General features: G+C 38.3%; 1 protein-coding gene and 1 pseudogene across 9 annotated transcripts in view; one reads left to right on the top strand and one right to left on the bottom strand.

Annotated features, from left to right (window-relative positions):
- Window positions 1-17,499, top strand: part of kdm6a (lysine (K)-specific demethylase 6A) — a 75,239-nt gene extending 57,740 nt beyond the window's left edge. For all 9 annotated transcript variants that reach the window (XM_016467416.1, XM_016467412.1, XM_016467413.1 and 6 more), the window contains 14 exons: window positions 171-554; window positions 976-1,748; window positions 7,632-7,761; window positions 8,029-8,134; window positions 9,122-9,327; window positions 9,807-9,868; window positions 9,955-10,029; window positions 11,537-11,685; window positions 11,814-11,928; window positions 12,064-12,251; window positions 13,457-13,598; window positions 13,724-13,850; window positions 16,211-16,381; window positions 16,499-17,499. In XM_016467416.1, the coding sequence (XP_016322902.1) occupies window positions 171-554; window positions 976-1,748; window positions 7,632-7,761; window positions 8,029-8,134; window positions 9,122-9,327; window positions 9,807-9,868; window positions 9,955-10,029; window positions 11,537-11,685; window positions 11,814-11,928; window positions 12,064-12,251; window positions 13,457-13,598; window positions 13,724-13,850; window positions 16,211-16,381; window positions 16,499-16,528 (2,658 nt within the window). In that variant the 3' untranslated portion in view covers window positions 16,529-17,499. The remainder of the gene's footprint in view (window positions 1-170; window positions 555-975; window positions 1,749-7,631; window positions 7,762-8,028; window positions 8,135-9,121; window positions 9,328-9,806; window positions 9,869-9,954; window positions 10,030-11,536; window positions 11,686-11,813; window positions 11,929-12,063; window positions 12,252-13,456; window positions 13,599-13,723; window positions 13,851-16,210; window positions 16,382-16,498) is intronic.
- A 212-nt stretch (window positions 17,500-17,711) lies between these two features.
- On the bottom strand, window positions 17,712-21,826 carry LOC107673685 (deleted in autism-related protein 1-like; annotated as a pseudogene).
- Window positions 21,827-22,503: the final 677 nt, after the last annotated feature.

Raw genomic sequence — 22,503 nt, 5'->3', positions numbered from 1 at the left:
ATTTTTAAAAAAAAATTGTCTTGCCCCCCCCCCCCAACTCGAGAGTCAAATGTCGCCCATGCTGTTATGTATAGTTGTGCATAGAAGACTGCAAACTTTTAGACAGGCTAGAGGTAGCCTAAATTAACTTAATGAGTTTTTGATACTGATGGTCTTGCTCTCCCCAACAGATGAGGCTGAATGCTATGGGTCAGATACGACCCAGTGTGTCCAACGGTCCTATAGCCAACCCCTCACTGCCTATGAACTCTAATTCCACATCCTCCTCTCACCATCCACACTTTGCTCTTTTCTGCACACCATCCGCCCACTCACGATGCGCTGCTCAGCCAATAGCCAACGGATCTGTCCCTGCAAGCCCTGCCCCATGCACGGCTGGAACCCTGGGTAACACAGATGCCGTCTCTGTGGGCAATAATCACCTCCCAGGATCGGGGAGCAACGGAAACGTGCCTTACTTGCGGCAAAACGCACTACCTCAAAACTGCACAACCCCCACCAGCAGCAGCATGGATGATGAACCGTGGAAAAGCCAACACATCAACTCCACTCAGGTGAGATTAAATGTCCTGGTCAATATGATACGATCGTAATTATCATGCAATGTATGATAAGATAAGAAAGTTCTATAGGGTCAAATCAACCACATTTCAGAAACTTCTCCAGCTCAAAATTTTAAAAGATAAACATGGTGATGAAAGCCAAAATATTAAATGTCATGGATAAATATTTACCGAGTAGTCCACTGTTTTGTAGAAAGGGTTCAAAATTACAATCTTTACCTGAGATTTGGAGCCAAATTACAGTGGGGTACAAAGGAGTTTAGAAAGATGCATTCAGCATGAAAAATGGATATTCATCTTGATTTTCTGCTTGTCTATTGTGTTTCTCTAGTTTTAAATTCTTAAGGTAGAATATAAGAATAACAATTTCACTGCTTAACCCTGCATTCCTTACACTTTATCTTTATTGCAGGGGCTTCAGAAGAGTCCAGGTTCATATTCAGCAGGTCCCAATGGCGAGCAGCCTTCCTCTTCCGCTGGGATGTCCCAGCCTACCCCGGCAGCCGGCACTGGCGTTCCAAATCAGGTCGGACCTTCGGCCACAGCCAGCGGCACGTTAGCGCAGGAGGCCAGTCACAATCATCTCCCCTCCTCTAGCTCCCCGCACTCTGCTACCTCAGGTGGACAGCAAGGCATAGTGCACACCAAAGAGAGCAAGCCTTCAGGAAACGGGCATTCCGCAGGGACGCCTAACAGCACTGCCACTGCAGAAGGACTGCCTAATCACGTCCATCATGGCCAGACAAACGTTGCTGGGGCGAAACCCTGCTCACCAGGTGTACTTAGTTCAGACAATCCTCAGCTCTCTGCCTTGTTGATTGGAAAAGCCAATGATAGTAATAAAAGTAATGGTGGTGGGTTGACGGCTGCCGGCACAAAGGTTAACAACGTTCTCCCAAGTCTGCACCAGGGGCAAAAGGCGCAGGAGAACTCGGTGGCCACCTCCCCGTGTTCTGCCATGTCCACGGCCACACCCTCACCCAAATCAGCAGACCATCACAGCACTCAGAACAGTGTTAACAGCCTTAACAGCCCCACGCTCAATGGCAAAGGTCTGGAGGACTCTCAGAGCCCCTTGAAGGTGGCATCTCCGCTGGTTTGTCATAAACCCAAGCCTCACTCGTTCACCCCGTGGTCTTCTGTCTCCATCTACCCCAGCTCCAGTGACGTGCTCAAAGCATGCAGGTGAGTTACTCATTCCTGTATCCATTTGGGCCTAGTTGTGCAGAATTCCAAACAGATTTCTTGACTGGTTTTGTGCTGATTTTTTGGTTATGGTTATACCAAGCCACCTTAACAGGATTATAAGCTTTTTTGTGTGTGTGCGTATAAATTACATAGCTAGACCATATTATCACCTTTTCTGCTATAATACAAATCCATTCTAGTTGATTTGGTTTAAATCTGCTGTAAAATGGTTTAGGCTGATGATTTGATGTATTGTTTTGATTTGTGCTAGAAAGAGATTTGCAATGGTGAGCTGTTAATTATTTGGAAGGTAGATACATGTTGATATTGGAAGGTAAATACTTGTTGATTAGTTATATTGTTTTTACAATATATTTTGTCATTGTATAAGCATTGATGGGAAACGTCATGGGATGTCTACTAACTATGTTAGGGGTGTTTCTGTAAAATATACAGCTGTGTGTGGTTCTCTTCAAGATGGTCTTTGATTGCTTTCAATACACTGCCAATATAGTAGTTATATATGTACACTACTGTTTAAAAGTTTGGGGTCAGTATGTTTTTTGGTTTGCAAAAATGTATGCTTTTATTCAGTGAGGATGCACTAAATTGAGCAAAAGTAACAGTAAAGACATCATTTTTCAAACGTTTCTATTTGAACGTTCTTTTGAACTTACTATTCAAAGAATCTTGGAGAAAAAAAGTGTATCAAGGTTTCCACAGAAATATTATGCAGCGCAACAGTTTTCAAAATTGATAATTATTAAAAATGTTTTGTGACACTAAATACATTAAAACAACAGTATTTCACAATATTAATACTTTTATTGTATTTTTGATCAAATAAATGTAGCCTTGGTGAGCATAAGAGTAGAGGTCGACCGATGTGGGTTTTTCACTGGCTGATGCCGATGTTTAGAAATCAGGGCAGCCGATGGCGATATATGATGCCGATTTTTTTTGCCCGATATGTTTGGCCGATTTTCTTTTTCTTTTTTTTCCCATTCATCTCATAAAAGTGAGTTTGAGCAAATGATTATTGCAGGGTACAAGACAGTAATAGTAGTAGTAGCTAGGGATGGGTCACGATTTTCTAATATTCCATTAGTTGATTTAATTATAGAATATCGAATAGGTTGTGCGTTTATTATTGTCTTAAAAAATGTCCCCATGTTTTCCGTGCTGCTGCGGTGGTGACGCGTTCATGTGGCGCTGCCAATAACGCACCTAAAAGCTGTCAAAGACAACAGAAGAACACACTCTCACGCGCGCACACTGTAGACTTGTGTGGCATAAAAAAAGACTTGCGTAGCATATAACGGTTACAGTAATTTGGGATGATGTCAAATAAGATCTCTGTGTGGACCACAAACACCCCCCGACTGGGTTAGAGGTGTGGCTAAATCCGTATTCAGAAAGGCGCGGAAAACAAATAACACGTTCTACCGAGCCACTAAAGGGACATGGTTAGCCGCTTTCTAGCGGTAGCCTGTTACATTACATTACATAACATTTCACTTACCACATAAACAGAGTAAGGAGAGATGGCTGATAGGATGATGGCGAATGATTTGCAGATCATGAGCACCACTGACAACCATCTAATCTTGTAAAATGTATGGTAAGTACTAGAGGTCGACCAACCTATCGGTTTTGCCGATTAATCGGCACCGGTAGTTGATTGCTGGAACTATCGGTTATCTGCAAAAATCCATGCCGATTGTTTTCCGGGTTGCGTTCATTGCTGGAGTGGCTGAGAAGGGTCTGCTGTCATTACACAGTGCGAGAGCGGCCTCTAGTGGTTGAAATCACTGACAGCACGTGCTATTTGGTGTGTTAATTTCAACATTTACTATTACTATTATTATTATTTTTACTACTACTACTAGTATGGTTCAGTAGTGTTTTTGTTAATAAAGCACTATTTTAGTTTTTGTTCAGTATAAATTTTAAAACAATTGGTTAATTAATCAGTATCGGCCAGTGTGGTCCAACCTAGCTATCGGTATCGGCAAAATCCACTATCGGTCGACCTCTAGTAAGTACTGCCGAGTGCTGCTCCGTACGTGTGATCGCGAATCTCAGAAGTGAAAGTAAAAAAACAAGCGTGCGTTCATACGCGATTTCAATCCCCCGCATATTAATAACGGCTCCCTGAGGCTGGCAGTTTATATACAGTATAATTACCCAATGATATAATTGCGACAGAAGATATTGAAGTATATTTTTCCTCCCATCTCGTATCTATTCCCTTTGGGGTTCCATTTTTTTACAATGGAAATGTCCTAGCCTTATGAGCAGTTGATTTATGCTAATCGACAGACTGTTATGCTAATTAGTGCCGTCATTCGGTTATGTTTATTATATTAATATATTTCAGCACGTCATATTCTGAGTTGCATTATTTTTATTCACTAGTTACTTGAAAAAAGAAATCTGATTACGTAACTTGCGTTACTTGTAATATATTACCCCCAACACTGAATATAAGCGCATGACAAGAATAAATGGTCAAAATAATTTTTCAAATTTAATACAAAGGAGAAATTGGTCCGTGGCAACACAGTGTGCACATGTGCAGTTCATTCACTGTCAGCTGCTGTGCAGTCAGTGGAATACGCTGCTTGTCTTTCAGTCACTCACTGAACAGAGCAGACGCTCAGAGGGGTGTGACTGCAGTGGGGAAGCAAGACCTCGTGCTCGCGCAGGACAGTACTGGTGACATTTAGAACTGAACAGAGCAGACGCTCAGAGGGGTGTGACTGCAGCGAGGAAACAAGACCTCGTGCGGTACTGGTGACATTTAGAGAGTCGCTAAGGTTTGTCCAAAAAGTCGCTAGATTTGTCGCTAGTCGCTTTTTGGAAAAAAAGTCGCTAAAGGTGTCTGAAAAGTCACTAAATCTAGTGACAAAGTCGCCAAGTTGGCAACACTGCGTGCATGCGGGGGAGAGGGGTGCGATTTTTGAATAATAGTTGAATAATGCCCAGCGATTTTCGAATATTATTTTTGCTTGGAATGCCCATCCCTTGTTTCCCACAGACTGCAAATTAATTCTCTGCCAGCAGGAGGTGCTTTGGGAGCTGGAGATATAGCGTTTTCCCCGGTAACGGCTGCAATCAAACAAGCGCTGCGCTCACAAATGCTACTTTATCAGGCATTACAAGAAAGACGAATGACATCGAAGCTTCTTCTTTTGACATCGAAGCTTTTCTGAAGACAGTCGGTTCTTTTCAAAGATACATTCATATAAAAAAACACCCGCGCTGCATTTTAATTTTGAAACGTGAAGCACTCATTTTATTCAACGAAGTATAAGGCTTTTGGAAAATCTATTTGTGGCGGTCAGTTTTGATATTGTGACTAGCCGCCACAAATAACTCAATGTATAGGAAACACTGGACACTGCTATAAGTCAAATGGCCATAGTGATAACAAAAATAAAATATTTTCACACATTACACAGCCTGCTGCTCATAACTGCTTAAGAGTGCACTGACCACGAGCGATGACATCGTGGATGCTATTGTCGGACCCACACACACATTTCATGAGGAAAGTTAACGTGCACGTTATAATCAGCCCAGAAGTTTCGTCTGAATTGAACGTGTTCCTACTTTCACATGCAAATGACTTGTTGCACTTATGAATATGATAACTTTCCGGCATCAATTCTAGTAGGGTAAAACGTAATTCCGCTTTCGAAACTGTCTGTTTTGCCCTGCCAATAGCTTAAGCTGTGTGTGAACAAGCCGCGGCTGCAGAGTGTGAGTTGCTCCATCTCTCACGCAGCCTCAGAGGGAGTTCCACAACAACGCTTAGCTGCCCGCAGATGCACCTGCCTATAAATCGGCCTAATTTGCAGCTAAATCGGCCGATGCCGTTTAATTAAAAAATGCCAAAAATCAATAAATCGGTCGACCTCTACATAAGAGGCATTAAAAATGTAATGCCTTAAAGACCCTAAACTTTTACACAGCAGTGTATGCACAGGTTTATTTGTTAGTTTATTTATTGTAGTGCTAATTTCATATGCACAGATTTGTTTGTTTATTGGAGTGCTAATTTCATATGAATTTGTCAACCCATCTAGTGTAGAGTAGTAAGCAAAACTGATAAATCCATGCTTGCAAAAAAAAATGTTTATGCCGCAGCATGTTAAAAAAAGCATCATTAAAAATTGTAGTGAAAGTGCTTCACTACCCAACAACACAGAGACTAAGCTGAAGAAAATGTCAAGCAGAGTCAAACTTGTCAGTTTTCACAATCACCAAGGTTCCGCTTCCAAACAAAAACCAGCATGACTACACTCCAGCCTCACAGCTGTAATTATTTAGAGAAATTTTAGTTACTGAACTTTTGACCCTCTGCCATGTTGTTTAATGTGGGACATTTCCTCAGTGCTTCCAGTCTTATTACACTGTTTGTTTTGACTGGAAGGGCTGTTGATAGGGAAGGACATTGCCAGTATGTCTGTCCATCTCTAGTGATCTGGCTTATGGCAGCCGCCACAAATAACTCAATGTATAGGAAACACTGGACACTGCTATAAGTCAAATGGCCATAGTGATAACAAAAATAAAATATTTTCACACATTACACAGCCTGCTGCTCATAACTGCTTAAGAGTGCACTGACCACGAGCGATGACATCGTGGATGCTATTGTCGGACCCACACACACATTTCATGAGGAAAGTTAACGTGCACGTTATAATCAGCCCAGAAGTTTCGTCTGAATTGAACGTGTTCCTACTTTCACATGCAAATGACTTGTTGCACTTATGAATATGATAACTTTCCGGCATCAATTCTAGTAGGGTAAAACGTAATTCCGCTTTCGAAACTGTCTGTTTTGCCCTGCCAATAGCTTAAGCTGTGTGTGAACAAGCCGCGGCTGCAGAGTGTGAGTTGCTCCATCTCTCACGCAGCCTCAGAGGGAGTTCCACAACAACGCTTAGCTGCCCGCAGATGCACCTGCCTATAAATCGGCCTAATTTGCAGCTAAATCGGCCGATGCCGTTTAATTAAAAAATGCCAAAAATCAATAAATCGGTCGACCTCTACATAAGAGGCATTAAAAATGTAATGCCTTAAAGACCCTAAACTTTTACACAGCAGTGTATGCACAGGTTTATTTGTTAGTTTATTTATTGTAGTGCTAATTTCATATGCACAGATTTGTTTGTTTATTGGAGTGCTAATTTCATATGAATTTGTCAACCCATCTAGTGTAGAGTAGTAAGCAAAACTGATAAATCCATGCTTGCAAAAAAAAATGTTTATGCCGCAGCATGTTAAAAAAAGCATCATTAAAAATTGTAGTGAAAGTGCTTCACTACCCAACAACACAGAGACTAAGCTGAAGAAAATGTCAAGCAGAGTCAAACTTGTCAGTTTTCACAATCACCAAGGTTCCGCTTCCAAACAAAAACCAGCATGACTACACTCCAGCCTCACAGCTGTAATTATTTAGAGAAATTTTAGTTACTGAACTTTTGACCCTCTGCCATGTTGTTTAATGTGGGACATTTCCTCAGTGCTTCCAGTCTTATTACACTGTTTGTTTTGACTGGAAGGGCTGTTGATAGGGAAGGACATTGCCAGTATGTCTGTCCATCTCTAGTGATCTGGCTTATGGCTCCTCTTGTGCCTAGAAAGCAACAGCACATGTACTGACCCTCAATGTCCCTGTCATGTTGACGCGAATACATCAGAGATTACAGTCTTCACCGTAGCCTGCAATCAATTAAAATGAGATTTGGATGATATAAAATATGTCGTTGTTGTTATGTTATGTTATGTTATATGTTAAGTTATGTTTTGTGTTATGTACAGCCATTTGGACGTGCTAATGAAAATCTCATGAAAATTATTTTGCAGAAACCTGGGGAAGAATGGTGTGTCCAGTAACAGCATCTTGCTGGACAAGTGTCCCCCTCCACGGTTACCACCTGCACCCTTCCCTCTTCTGCCAAAGGACAAGCTCAATCCTCCCACCCCTAGTATTTATGTGAGTAAAACATCACCATCATCTGACATGGTGCAGCCTGGTTGCTCTTTATCTACTCTTTCTAGTATTACTGCCGTCATGCTATTTACAAGTCAAAATACAAGGCAAAAAGGTCCAGTTGCACCGATTAAAAGCATTTGTTGCCATGGAAAAGAAGTCAACTTTGTTTGACCTTAATTTATGCTTGCACAATTACACCCTTTTTTTTTTAATTCCAAGCTTTTATTTTCTCCAGTCAAATAAATCTACTTTTTAAATCCTTGGCAGTTGGAGAACAAGAGGGACGCTTTCTTTCCGCCGCTACACCAGTTCTGCACAAACGCAGGCAACCCCGTTACAGTGATCCGTGGCCTGGCTGGAGCACTCAAGCTAGGTGAGAGTGCATTTCTGGGCGCTTGTGCACATTCGAGTGCTTGCCAAAGCGCTGTGTATGTGTGAGGGCTGATCTGTGGTCTGTATTATTTTAATTTACCCTTTTATGGGTTTTGTTGCATATTAGCACCTTTGTTTAAATTATTAGGTTGTAGTTTTGTGTCTGAGCATTCGGTCAGAAGACATTTAACTAGCAAAAAGTTTTGGCACACGTTTCAGGATGACTTGGGTGTAAATGACAACAGCACCATCTGCATGTTGAAAGTGTCATTACATGGGAGCATCCCCACCACAGAAAAAAACTGCAGCAGGGTTCATCTTAAATGGAGTTTTTATGTACCTGCTCTTCAAACCTCATAAATGACATGATGGAATATATACTTTTGCTTTCAGATGGGCTCTAATGGTCACCTTTCTGCAGAAAGTAGAAGTATTTTGGGGGAAATTGACATTACATTTTAAATTTAGATTCTGACTGATATTGTATGCTTGTTATTGTGTTGTCATGGACTATCAATGTTAGACATTATATATTTCATCATTACTGTGTGGCAAGTTGCTGTTTGGGAAATTTTTGCCATTTGGACAAAATTTGTATACTGCCTGTCATGTCAAATGGCAAAAAAGTGTTTGTCCATATTTTTCTACATATGGCCTCAATCTATGCGTAAGGTTTTAAAATCTAAACCTCATATTCATGTTCGAGTTGTAGAAAAGGTGTGGCAGTTTGGTTGCATTCTTCAGTGTAATGATGGTTTATATGCAGGTGGCCTAAGTTCGATTCCAGCACTTTTTTCCCCTCCCGATGTCTCTAGTTGCTACTTTAAAAATGCTGAATTCTCTTCATACCTTAAACATGCAAAAAAGTAATCCCCTTCTGAAATTATTATTATTGTTTAATAATGAAATATTTAATTAATACATTTATTTCTGTTTTTACCCTTTGTTTTCATCAGTTGACATTTTGGTGTCTTTCTCTTCATGTCAGACCTAGGATTGTTCTCTACCAAGACTCTGGTGGATGCCAACCCAGAGCACCTGGTGGAGGTGAGGACTCAGTTATCTCAGCCCACTGATGAGAACTGGGATGTGACGGGAAGCAGGAAGATGTGGCGTTTTGAGAGCAGCCGGTCTCACACCACCATCGCTAGATACGCTCAGTACCAGGCCTCGTCTTTCCAGGAATCGTTGCGGGTGAGTCGTCATAATTCCGAATTTAAGAAAAAAAAATGCAATCCCAAGATGTCTGGAGATTAGCTTAATATTTTATTAATGGATTCAGTTTAATGTGGAAATTTTGTTTGGAACAAACATTTTTTTAACTCTCTACTTAAAAAATAATTGTCACAATTTTCCACTCCTGATTGTCCATTGGCTCTGGACTGGTGCCAGTATGTCAACAATCTACATTTCCTCCTCATGCCAAGAGTTTGGGTGTGTGTATGTTTTTGTGTGACCATCATGCCATTTGGGAGGTTTTTTTTTTTCACTGAGATTTTTGACAATGGTGCATTAGCACTTTCTGAAGCAATCCAAAACCTGAAGCGTTTGCTCTCAGCCAGCTGTGTTGGAGATATAGGCAGACATTGAATGCTGTTGATACTGTGAAATGCTTCATGATTGGTGCTTGGATTCTAATGGTTGCTTTTTTTTTAAAATTTTTAATCTAACAGGAGGAAAATGAAAAGAAAGGGCAGAAAGACCACTCAGACACAGAATCTGCTCCGTCAGAAAAGTAAGTCCATGTTCAATTAAAGTCTAAATGTTTGAAACGCTTTTGACAGAACCATAGTCTGTAACTGGAGCCTGCGTTTGTTTCAGTGTGGTCCGCAGAAGAAGAGGTCCCTTTAAGCATATCAAGTTTGGGACCAACATTGACTTGTCAGATGAGAAAAAGTAAGTGCTCACTGGCTTTGTTCCCCTTCTAAGCATTCAAGCGCAAACCATCTAATATGCAATACAAAGTTGCAGATCTGCTCGCGCATTAAAGGATTAGTTCACTCCAGAATTCAAATTTCCTGATACTTTACTCCACCCCCATGTCATCCAAGATGTTAATGTCTTTCGTTCTTCAGTCAAAAAGAAATTAAGCTTTTTGAGGAAAATATTCCAGGATTTTTGTCCATATAGTGGACTTTAATGGTGGCCAATGGGTTGAAGGCCCAGAATGCAGTTTCATTGCACTCTGGGAATAAGACCGTTATTCATCTTAATTTCTTAATTTTGACTGAAGAAAGAAATACATTTGCATCTTGGATGACATGGGGGTTTGTAAATTCAAAGAATCAGGAAATCAGAAAATTTAAATTCTGGAGTGAACTAATCCTTTAAAGTCCCAAAGTCATTGTGAAGCTGTAACTTTTTTAATGAAAATGCATTTGCAGGCACAACATTTGGTTGTAAAATTGAAGATATATATTAGATATATTATTATTACAGTTTAACCCTCATGTTGTGTTCCTGTCGTTTTGACCCACGTTAGATTTTCATTTTCCTAAAAATGCTAGTTATTGTTAACACATTGGACTAAACTTACTGACTCTGAGGTGAATAAGCTTAGATCAATAAGGCCCATGACCAATCCTAATTGAAAGAAAACAAGAGATTTACAAGCATTTTTTTAAAAGGCCTGTCATTTTTGACCAGTGACCCTAAATTGGGTAAAGGATTTTCAGCACAAAAGTTAAAATAGGCTTTTTCTATTTTTAGACTTTTTAAAATTGAACATTATAGCCGCGGTAGTAGACTGGAGTGTTGAATAGAGCTTCCTAATGTGCTAATTTTGTCATTTAGAAAGGTTCTTATTACTTTTCTTGGTAAATATCAGAAATATTTCTTAGTAGAAAATGATTGCAGCTTCAAGAAGTGTGGAACAGCTACAGTGCTGTTTTCGGTTTCTGTAGTATTGATTACACATTTATTTCTTGTAAATAGTTTTTTGTCATTTATTTATAATAGAATTAGTTACAATAATTTGTAACAAATGTCTTTACAGTAATTCTTGATCAATTTGATGAATTCTAGGATAATAGTCACCTTGCAGAATCTGAAATAACTGTAATATTTTAAACACTTGTTTCTTTAATGGTCAAATGTCCTTTATAAAAGCAGTAAGCCACTTGAGTTCATGAAATGTTTTTTTACCATGGTGAAAAGGCACTCAGCTTCATGTTGTGCTTAATAACCTTTAACAGTAATAAAATCACTTTAATGCATGCCTCATGTGGTTTAGTGCTTCATCAAGATGCTCTAGAGAGTTTAATTGAAGTCTGAAGGAGGATTGCGAGTGTTAAATGGGCCTTTTCAGACCTCTTGCAGTGTTCAGACCGACTCCTAGAGTTATGATGGAACAGGGGACATGTTAGGTCGCTGCATCTGACCTCTTCGCCCTGTGGTCTTGCAGGTGGAAGCTGCAGCTGGCTGAGTTGAGTAAGCTGCCTGCCTTCGTGCGGGTGGTGTCTGCAGGGAATCTGCTCAGTCATGTGGGCCACACCATTCTCGGCATGAACACAGTCCAGCTCTATATGAAGGTCCCAGGCAGCAGGACGCCAGGTCAGCTCATTGGCACACAAGCACATGCACATCTCGCCGTGCTTTACCAAGACATTTCTCAAATACAGACGTTACAGAATTACGTGAAAGTCGGGATGTTAATCAAAAATATTTCTTTTTCCATTCAGGTCATCAAGAAAATAACAACTTCTGCTCTGTGAACATTAACATCGGCCCTGGAGATTGTGAATGGTTTGCTGTTCCTGAGCCGTACTGGGGAGTCATAAATGACTTCTGTGAAAAGTAAGCACAATCAAAAATGCTTTAATTCTGCTAAAACACCGTATTTTTTATGTTTTACCATAAGTTTAATGTAAAATATGAATTTAAGCTTGTTTGTAAGTCTATGTCTTACTGACTGACATATTCTTTATGCAGGAATAATATAAATTACCTAATGGGCTCATGGTGGCCAAATCTAGAGGACTTGTATGAGGCCAATGTTCCAGTGTATCGCTTTATCCAGCGACCAGGTGATCTGGTCTGGCTCAATACAGGCACTGTGCATTGGGTTCAGGCTATTGGCTGGTGCAACAACATTGCCTGGAATGTAGGACCACTCACTGGTAAATATGTTGAGTTGCTTATTACTGATATTGGACCACCAGGGCCCAAAACAGGCATATGATCGAAAATATGTGCACACCGTACGGACACTCTAGACCAGGGGTCTTCAACTAAAACGGCTTGAGGTGCCAGTAATGAACTCTCTTCACCAACCGAGGTCCGGACAATTGTATATAAAAACAGTTTATGGTTTTTGCCAGACCAGGGTATCTGCAGGATATTTAAGCTTAAATTCAAGACTTTTAAAGACCTTTTCAAGACCTGCAAACAAAAAAATAAAAAAATTAAAATGACTGTAAAAAGCATGATTTACAGTTCAGATGCAGGTTTTCACAAAAACAAAAGGTTTTATAAAATGATAAACTTCACATTTCAGCCTTTAAGAGTCAAAGGTATCAATTCTTATAATTTAAACAATTATCAATCAAGTATTATTAATTAAATAAATAAATATATTTTACGGTCTTAATTGTTTACATTTTTATAATACATTATCTTGTCGATCCACCAGTTCACATTTACAACTCTGTTATTGCTGCTTAAAAACATAGGTTGATTTTCACATTGGTCTTTGACAACAGCAGACGGGCTGATTGAAAATGAAAAGTCATTCTCTTCCAGCAGGTGGCGCTTTCGGAACGGCAGTACACAAAGCAGCGCAGCAGCTGACTTTGAAAGTGCAACGCTCATATTTATTCAATGAATAGCCTTTTGAAGTTAAATCACAATTCTTGTCTTTCTGTCCCCCTCCTGAAATCATAATTAAGACTTTCTTGTACCATTTAAGACTTTTTAAGGACTTTCCTAAATTTTGAAAATGCCATTTATTTATTTCATTGTCAAAAGCCTTCACGGTCCGCATGGACGCATCTCGCAGTCTGGATTCGGACCAGAGTCCGCAAGTTAATTATTTAATTTTTTTAAGATAATTTTATCAAAGAAGGATACATATATTTAATTTTAAAAGGCCATGAATAAACCCACAACAAAATGCTGTCTTGGTATGCAGCTCACTTGTTTTTAAACGGTTATGCATATCAATTTTGAAGAAGGTGATATTTTACGGCCTTATAAAGTAAAATATAATAATAAAAGTGAAACATAATATCAGTATATTTGATAAAGCCTTAAACCTTAAGTTAAAGTGTAGTTCATCTATTTGTTAACTGTTCAAAGCGTTTAATTCTTATTTGTTCTTCCTCAGCGCATCAGTACAAGCTAGCTGTGGAACGCTTTGAGTGGAACAAACTCCAGAGTGTCAAATCCATCGTTCCCATGATTCACCTCTCTTGGAACATGGCCAGGAACATCAAAGTGTCAGACCACAAACTCTTTGAGATGATCAAGTGAGTCTACTGCACCACATTTATGAATGTGGTTCTTTGAGAGGTCAAAATGATGAAGTTTAGCATGACTGAAATTTCAAGCAGATTAATGGAAGTGTTAAATACGGTCTGTTCCTCCTCCTCAGGTATTGTTTGTTGAGGACACTAAAGCAGTGTCAGACGTTGAGGGAGGCACTTATAGCTGCTGGAAAAGAGCTAGTTTGGCATGGAAGGACCAAGGACGAACCTGCTCACTACTGCAGCATCTGTGAGGTGTGTATTCTTCACCAAAGGTTCTTTATATTTGAATTGCTTGTAAGTTGTAAATAATAGACAATAGTTTTACACTCAAGAAAGAAATGTTTTGAAAATAATTGAAATTAATAAATGTTTTGACATTTGTTTGAAATTACATTTTCGTCACATGAGGTGAAGACTTATGTCATATCAGTGGTCTAGAAAAAGCTCTTTTTAGATTTCTCAATGGATATATCAGGAAATGCTTCAAATGGACTTTGTCAACCCTGAAAAATGTATTAAAAATAGTGCTGTCAAATGATTAATCGCATCCAAAATAAAAGTTTTTGTTTACATAATATATATGTATGTGTCCTCTGTATATTTATTATGTATGTATAAATACGCACATATACAGTATACATATTTAAAATATTTACATGTATATACATTTATATATTTGAAGAGTTTGGTTCCAAAACGCGATAAACGCCATTTTTAAAAAAATTTGAGTTTCCGCCAAAATCAGTATTGTATCTGGTCGGTATTGAAAAGTCCATTTTTAATTTTACTTTAATTTTATTCTGTCATGTTTTCTCCCTTTTTTTTCCAAACCGCGACAAACGCCAGTCTCCCTTTTCTGCATAATGCGATATATCTGCTCAACCAATCACAGCACACCATTCCACGCACTGTAAAAAGTGAAAAAAAAAAGTGACGTGACGTGGCCATGTATGGTGACCCATACTCGGAATTAGTACTCTGCATTTACCAGATGGAGCGGCATTTAATACACAGAGCCGTAGATCACTGCTATATCGCGTTCATAATCGCAGATGAGTCTCATTCGATTATGAACACGATATTGCGTAGCTTGTCAGTGTAAGTGTTTTTATTTATGCCATTAATGTTTTTTTTAATACAGCGTATAGCACTAGTCAACTAAATGAATGTAACATGGCAAAGATGAATGCACTTTTGGAAGTTGAATGTAAGGGAAATGTCATTTTGGAATTTCTGTGGTTTAATGTGATATTGTTGTTCATGTATGTTCATGATGAAATTTTCTTTTATTGTTGTAATTAATTTATAGCATTAACAAGATGACCCGTTGAATTCATTTTGGGAGCGACGACTGATTGAATGTATTTTTAGTCCAGGGCATGTATATAAGATTATTATTGACCAAGTTTAGAGGCTGACATATGTGGATCAACTTACTATGTTGTGTATTTTCAACAGTTTCAATATGAAAAATAACTTTTATATTGATTCAATGGATGTATTGCATTTTGAAGAAAAAAAAGTGTCATGGATTTATTGCATTTTGGGGAAAAAATAATACAATTTTATAATAAATCTTTGAAAATCAAAATCTGGATTTGAATTTTTCATGTTATTATAACCTAAAGATGCTATGTGAAAGTTTGAAACAGAAAATAGTGGTTTTCATCTTGCCACTTTCTTGGTAAATAAAACACATTTTTACTCAAATTAATCCAAATGGATTTATAGCGTTTTGGAACCAAACTCTTCATTTATATTCTTATATATAAATATATAAAATATATATACATAACATATTTTTCTTAAATGTATACATGCATGTGTTTGTATTTATATATACATAATAAATATTCACAGTATACACACATTATGTAAACATTATGTAAAACTTTTATTTTGGATGTGATTAATCGTTTGACAGCACTAATTACAAATAATTAAATTCTTTAAATGCCTCGAAAAAATCATGGAAATGTCAACAAGTATTTAAGTATATTATTTAAAATATTTCTAGTTATGCTCAGCTTTCAGATATTTCTTTGGCTTGAAATTTTTACTTTGCAAATGTGATCTCTATTTAAATTGATTTTTTTAACATTGTTATCATTTAATCACAAACAATTGGAAGCATCATAAAAAAAAGTGGTTGGAGAAGACCTCTGTGTTTGTTCTACATGACCATCATGTTGAGATCACATTGACCATGGATGAAATATGCCTGTGATGTTGAATGTTGAAATATATTCATTTTTCGATTCTAGAGTTTCTTTTTTTCTAGTAATTTCATACAAGGCTTTATTTTTAGATCCTAGAATTTCTCTCCTAGAAATTTTATACAAGGCCTTTGTGAAGTCAGCATTCCGAGTTTTTCTTGACACTTTGTTTACCATTAGGTAATTAATATTATACATAAAATATTTTTACACTTTCACCAGTTTTGTGGTTTTGCCAAAAACATAAAAATTACATTTAAGGGTTTTTATTCGTTTTTATTTCAGTTAATTTTAATTATATTAATGAGATTATTTCATTATATTAATCCATTTTCATTTGATTGGGTCTTTTCTATTCATGCACATTAAAACATTTTTTTTTTTTTGTTATCGCAGGTGGAGGTCTTTGATCTGCTGTTTGTCACCAGTGAGAGTAACTCACGTAAAACGTACGTGGTGCACTGCCAGGGCTGTGCTCGGAGATGCAGCCCTAACCTTGAGAACTTTGTGGTTTTAGAGCAGTACAGAATTGAGGACCTCACGCACATGTGTGACCAGTTCACATTAGTAAGTCTCAAAGCCCTTACGCTGACCTTCTCTAGATCTCGTTTACATATTCGTATGATTAATGGTCTCAGGTAGCAAGAAATGGGCATGCTTAATATCCTCTGGCTGTTTCCACAGGCCCCAGCCCTGCCCTCCTCTTCAACTTGACGTTAACATTAACGGTTCTTCGGATAACACCCTGGAATGCAATGCAACGCATCTCTTTCTGATATTCAGGAGACCTGACCCAGTTCCACACCACTGGTTTCTGTAGCAAACCCCACAAGGCTGCTGGTTCTAAGCTGTTTGTCTATGCAACCTTGCCAAGCATGGAGTTTCGGCCCACTGGAGTGAAGTGGGATCGTCTCCATCTTCAGGACTGTTTCAGCTTGTTCAGCGCCACTTCTCTTTGAAACACAAACTACAAATAGACTAATTGCTGAGGGAAAATGGTTTTGTGTATATACCATAAATGGCAAAATCACTCAAAACTACTGACTCTTCCGTTTTATTTTACTGTTGCTTTAATTAATCCTCTTTTTTTGTTTTTGTTTCTTTTGTCTTCTTCTGTACTTCATGTACAAGCTAATACATGATTTTCTTTCAATGTTATTTCCTATAAGTACTACCGTAGCTGGGCTTTTTTGTTCAAAATTTTCTTTAGGTAACAAAAAGAGAAATTTGTAATGTGAATTTTTTTATTTTTAAAAATATTTTTGTCTCTTTTTCTTAAGGAAAAAGTTAAGTTGGGGGGGATAGCCAAGTCACAAAGAAAAATGGGTTGCACATAGACTAAGGAATGAACTTTAATTTGTTTTTTTTTTGTGTTCTAGTTCTAATCTTGTAAATTTACACTATTTATAAATATTTATTGCTTGAAAATATTTGTTGATGGAATGCTATTATTATTATTTTTTTCAGAGTTCCTGCCATTCAATTTTATGGAGTAATGTCATTTTGAACATTTCTCTTTTTACATTTTCTATACATGAATAAAACTGCTTAGCAAGCATTGTACAGAAACATGAAGATTGATATGGTTTATGGGTTACTAATCAGAGTTGTCTTTGTAATTAAAATATTCTTCTTTTGTGATGAAATTCCTTGTCTCGTCGTCTGTGACTATTTTTGCAATTTGAATAGACTGATCTTATCATTCCAAACCTGCATGACCACCACCTGCGGAACACAAAATATATTTTGAAGAATCAAACAAATGGAGACCATTGACTTCCAATGGATGGACAAGAGAAGAAAAAAAAACAACAGATTTTTAGTTTTAAATATTTTCTATGTTCCACAGAAGAAAGTAAGTCATACAAGTTTAGAAAATGTGAGGGTGTATAGAAGTTGACAGAATTTTCATTTCTGGGTGAACTATCCCTTTAGGTGTGTAGTTTTGGTCTAGAACCTGTCACTATAGAGGCATTCAGGATACCTGTATTCATAGAGAGCGCTGCATGGCCTTAATGTCTGTAAAATGTCTTTTAAGGTTTGGACCGCAGCAATTCTTTGCTCCGGCTGAGATTGGTCTGCACAGATAGCAAGCGCACTGACGGCTTCGTTGGGAAGGTGACCTGACTGCACATCATTAGGCACGAGCAGATTGTTAATGACATGTTTGCAAAGTAAAATAAAACTGGCTCGAACAGTCTCACACGGAGGAGGTCTCTCGCAAGATCCACTGAGACAGAATACATCGCGGTGTTCTGGTAGCAAGTCTTCATCAGGAGGATATCCTGCAGGAAGGAGTGTAATGAATTAGGTATAACACAGCACCAGTGTCCAGTAAAGCTAAACCATAATTACAAAAATAAAAAAAATATCACTTTGTTGAAAACAGTTGACATTCGTTGATGAATAGAAGACTTGAATTACACTTGGCACATGGATAAAGCAAGTTTGTCAGTATACATGGTAAAAGCAATATTTTACCATTAAAAACTTTACAGGTTGCTGCATATGTGACTAAGCCAAAACTGACCTTCCTGCAAGTCAATAACCCCTATGGTACTGGCATCCACAATGAAGACCCTGCTATCATCCAAGGTACCAAACATGTCCTCGGAGACTTTGGTGTAGAAGAGGCTGAACTGGAGGCTGTTAGCGCTCAGGCTCTGGGTGATGTGAAGAAGCTGGTAGGCAATGTCTGCGCGGCGCTCCAGCGGAGAGGAAAACAGGCTCCTGAGGGGTTTGCTCCCGGCCCAGACCATCATCCTTCTACTGGAGCCATGATAGCGGAGGAAGGGCCAGCCCTCCGTGCCTGGAAACATCTGTAGACAAAAAAGTCCAAAGTAGGGCTGAAAACAGGAAGCAGGCAATGCCAGTGTGTACATTTTCGTGTTCTTTATATATAGACCTAGTATTGATGTGAAAGTTGTTTCCTCCACGGGGTGTTAAAAAAAAATAATTGCGACTTTTTTTCTAGTTTATGTCTCGCAGTTCCCTAACTTTTTCAAGAATCGCAGTATTGCAATTCTAACTTTATTTCTGAGTTTTTATCTGTCAATAAGAATGAATTAATAAATTGAAATAACAATGTTTGCAATTATGGTACGCTTTTATTCAAAGTGATTTACATTGCATTTTTATTTTGATCAGTGATGGCAAGGTTTAAAAGCTCTGCCCCAGCGCCGGTCTAAAAGCGCTGGTCAATGTCAAAATGACTGAGATGGTCAATCAAATTAGAGTAGGCGGGGTTTACGGCTGGCGCGAACCGTCCGCCAGTTTAAAAGAACAGAAAGCGAGGTAAGATTGTAGGGAAACATTTAACATTTGACAACTGTTTTACAACAATGTGAAACTACTTGAATTTGTTCTCACACATGGCCGTTCTAAACTGAAAATTTTGCTTAGCTATCATTTCCGTGATTCGTGTAATTCCTAAATGAATGTTGACGAGGCAAGAAACGTACGTTTTGGACATACAAATAATAAGAGTTAATGTGTGCATATTTTACAATATTATTTGCAAACAGTTCAAAATGATTACTTCCAATCCTAACTAGAATTACACCTAGAATTTCCTTTATCATTCGGTTTGTTTTCACTTTATAAATCAAATTGTGCCCCCAATGTTCAAGACATGGTTATGGCTGAGTTCATTCATTGGGAATGCCCTGGGAATCAAACCTATGACCTTGACATTGCTAGCTATGCTCAATTACAGCACAATTCACATATTAGAAGGGCTAGAAGGGAGACATACAGCTGCAGCTACTGGGCACATCAATATAGCATAATTTCTGTCACACTGCACAACAATAATTTCTGTTTTTGCGTTATTGTAAGGGGTAGGCATAGGGTTGGGGTAGGTGTAGATGTTAAAAGACAATCTAATAGGTAGACAATTTAATTTATTGTTAGTTTCTGGCCGTAGCTGTATCCCTTCTAGCCACAACCACTTATTGTTATACCTGCAGTATGAGAGGTTGTTGATTGACAGCCAGGGTATAAAGAAGTCTGAGTTTGTCCTTTTCACTGAAGTGCTTCATCTGCACACTTCCCACATCAGTCACTTCAAAGTAACGTCACACGATGCGGTCCAGCAGCCTCTGAGATGGATAGCGCAGCATCGGGGTGACCAGACCCTAGAAAAGGAGTTTTGATTTAAAGGGGTCATATGATGCGATTTCAATTTTTCCTTTCTCTTTGGAGTGTTACAAGCTCGTGGTGCATCAAGAAGATCTGTAAAGTTGCAAAGACTAAAGTCTCAAATCCAAAGAGATATTCTTTATAAAAGTGAAGAGTCAACCACGCCTACCTAAAACGGCTCGTTCTAACACGCCCCCACATATCTTATATTTTATGTTTACGCGGCGCGATGCAATGCAACGCGTAAAAAGACAGTATAAATCATTATAATCTGTAATTATGTCCCCACTTGATGCAACAAATGCCTCGTTTATAATGGCTTTTAATGTTTTTGTCTCGTTGCTCCGGCCGGACAAGGCATCACAATATGGTAAGGGGCGTAACATTTCCGTCACACGCTTGAGGTATTCGGCCAATCACAACGCACTGGATAGCTGGCCAATCAGAGCACGCTTCGCTTTTCAGACCGATGAGCTTTGTAAAAATTGATGTGTTTCAGAAAGGCGGGGGATAGAGGAGAAACAATAATGTACAGTATGTGGAAAATAATGTGTTTTTTTAACCTTAAAACGCATTAACACATTTCATTACACCAAATACACAAAATAATGTTCTTTTTAGCAACATCAAATGTGTTGTATAGTGTTTGTTCAACTGTGGGTTTGTTCATTTTGAACTTTATTTAAATCAAAATGGTTTGTTGTGGGGGGAAATTACAGCTGTAATTTAGAAATGGAACATAAACATAAAAGTGCCCAAAGTTGAAGACACACCCGTAAAACATAAGCTGTTTAAAGTTTGGCTACAAAGGAAGAAATACACTTGTTACCTTCATCTTCACCAAAGCTTTGCTTTAAGAACCATTGATAATCGAGAAATAATTTGCCACATTGTAAGTGCTAAATTGGCACCTTCTAGTTTTCAAATTAATAACCCTTTGAAATTTAATTGTTCAGACCTTAAATCCTGAGCCACTGCTGACCTCAAATAGACATCAGAATACAGAGACCGAATGCAGACCTTCACCATGCTGGGAAGCAGTAGGTTGGAGCGGACCCAACTCTGGAAGCATGAAGTGGCCCTGAGGACAGCTTCAATGCTGCAGGATTTCCCTTTGCCTGCTGAGGTGCAAATGCTATTGTCTGATATCTGGTGCAGGTGAGGAGACATCACGTAGGACAGCACCACAGGTCTCCAGCCCGTAGTGCTGTCTGTATAGTTTCCCTCATATGAGCGCACATCTGCTGAGGAGAGATTAGACTGAGCAGTCAGCCATCTTTCAAACCTGTGGTGAAATAATCAGTGTCCACGTCAGCTTCCTGTTTTTGCTTTCATTGCTCATGCTCACTCAGATCAATGATTAGATATTGTGAGCTGCACATTTTGAAAACAATTTTGATGTAGAAAAAGGCAGCTTTCTATTGATGTTTTATTTTCCGATGGCATGCGGTGCTCTTATTTGAATAGATTTATATGTACGAGCAGAAAATTATTTAACCCTGAATATAGTACCTGAATGTAGAATATTAGGTCAGTGAAGATATGCATATGGAAAAAACAGAACATCTTTACTTCAATATTTGGACATTTTTGTATTTGGATACCTTGTTCCAGAGATCCTAGTATAAATCTCTTTAAAACCTCTCCATAAGGACAAAGAGAAAATATTTTTCTGTATTAATAGTAAATATCCTATAGTTTACCTTATTTAATCCTTGAAAAACTTGCAAATGGATGTTCCAATGCAGGCGTTGCATTTATCCAAACCCAAGAAGACTCTTCTGAAGTCTCTTGGGGTGCTGGTGAGGGGTCTGGAGTACCAAATGCCAATATGAGGTATAATGTCCAGACCTCTGACCATATCCCAGCCATCACTGTATCCTAATCACAGCACCATAGTGGCAGCCCAACACCCTCCACACTTAACATGAGCACATTAAACAATGAAGTGGCACATCTCGAGTGTTAGCTTTAGTAGATCTGTTATATTCCCTGCACTTAGACAGGAAACACATGGTGAACAAAGATAACCCTTGTCGTCATGGTGATACTTCCTCCTGCATACAGCCTAATTTCAAAGCTGCACACGCAAAGGCTGGAAACCCTGTTTTACCCATTGAGTTTTTCTGAAATGGTGATTTTTTAAAGGCCTTTTGTGTGTATGTAAATTGTTGATTCCACATGCACAACTTGAATAATGCAATATTACATTTTAAAGATTGAATTTTTAAGTTCGTATAAATTGATTTGAGAACAATAAAATAAAATCATGTAAAAAAAATTGCATTATTATATAATTGTTTAATGTCAAAAACATGATATTTAATGTACTAATGTACTCTGCATCATTCTTATTTTGATCCAAACAATTAAATTGCAATATCATTGTGATGAATAAGCATCCATATTGTTCCATATTCATCATGGCTATTGTTCAGAATAATGTACTACTATTTTATGCTTACCATGTCTGCACACTGTCCACAGTATGACAGACAGTGTTTTTTTAAACAAATGTTTCAAACAGGCTTCCAACCCTAAAATCATGT

This window comes from Sinocyclocheilus anshuiensis, unplaced genomic scaffold (genome assembly GCF_001515605.1).
Source record: "Sinocyclocheilus anshuiensis isolate Anshui unplaced genomic scaffold, SAMN03320099.WGS_v1.1 scaffold628, whole genome shotgun sequence".
Lineage (NCBI taxonomy): Eukaryota > Metazoa > Chordata > Actinopteri > Cypriniformes > Cyprinidae > Sinocyclocheilus > Sinocyclocheilus anshuiensis.
The sequence above is the reverse complement of the archived record's forward strand: the minus strand, read 5'-3'. Positions and strand labels throughout refer to the sequence as shown.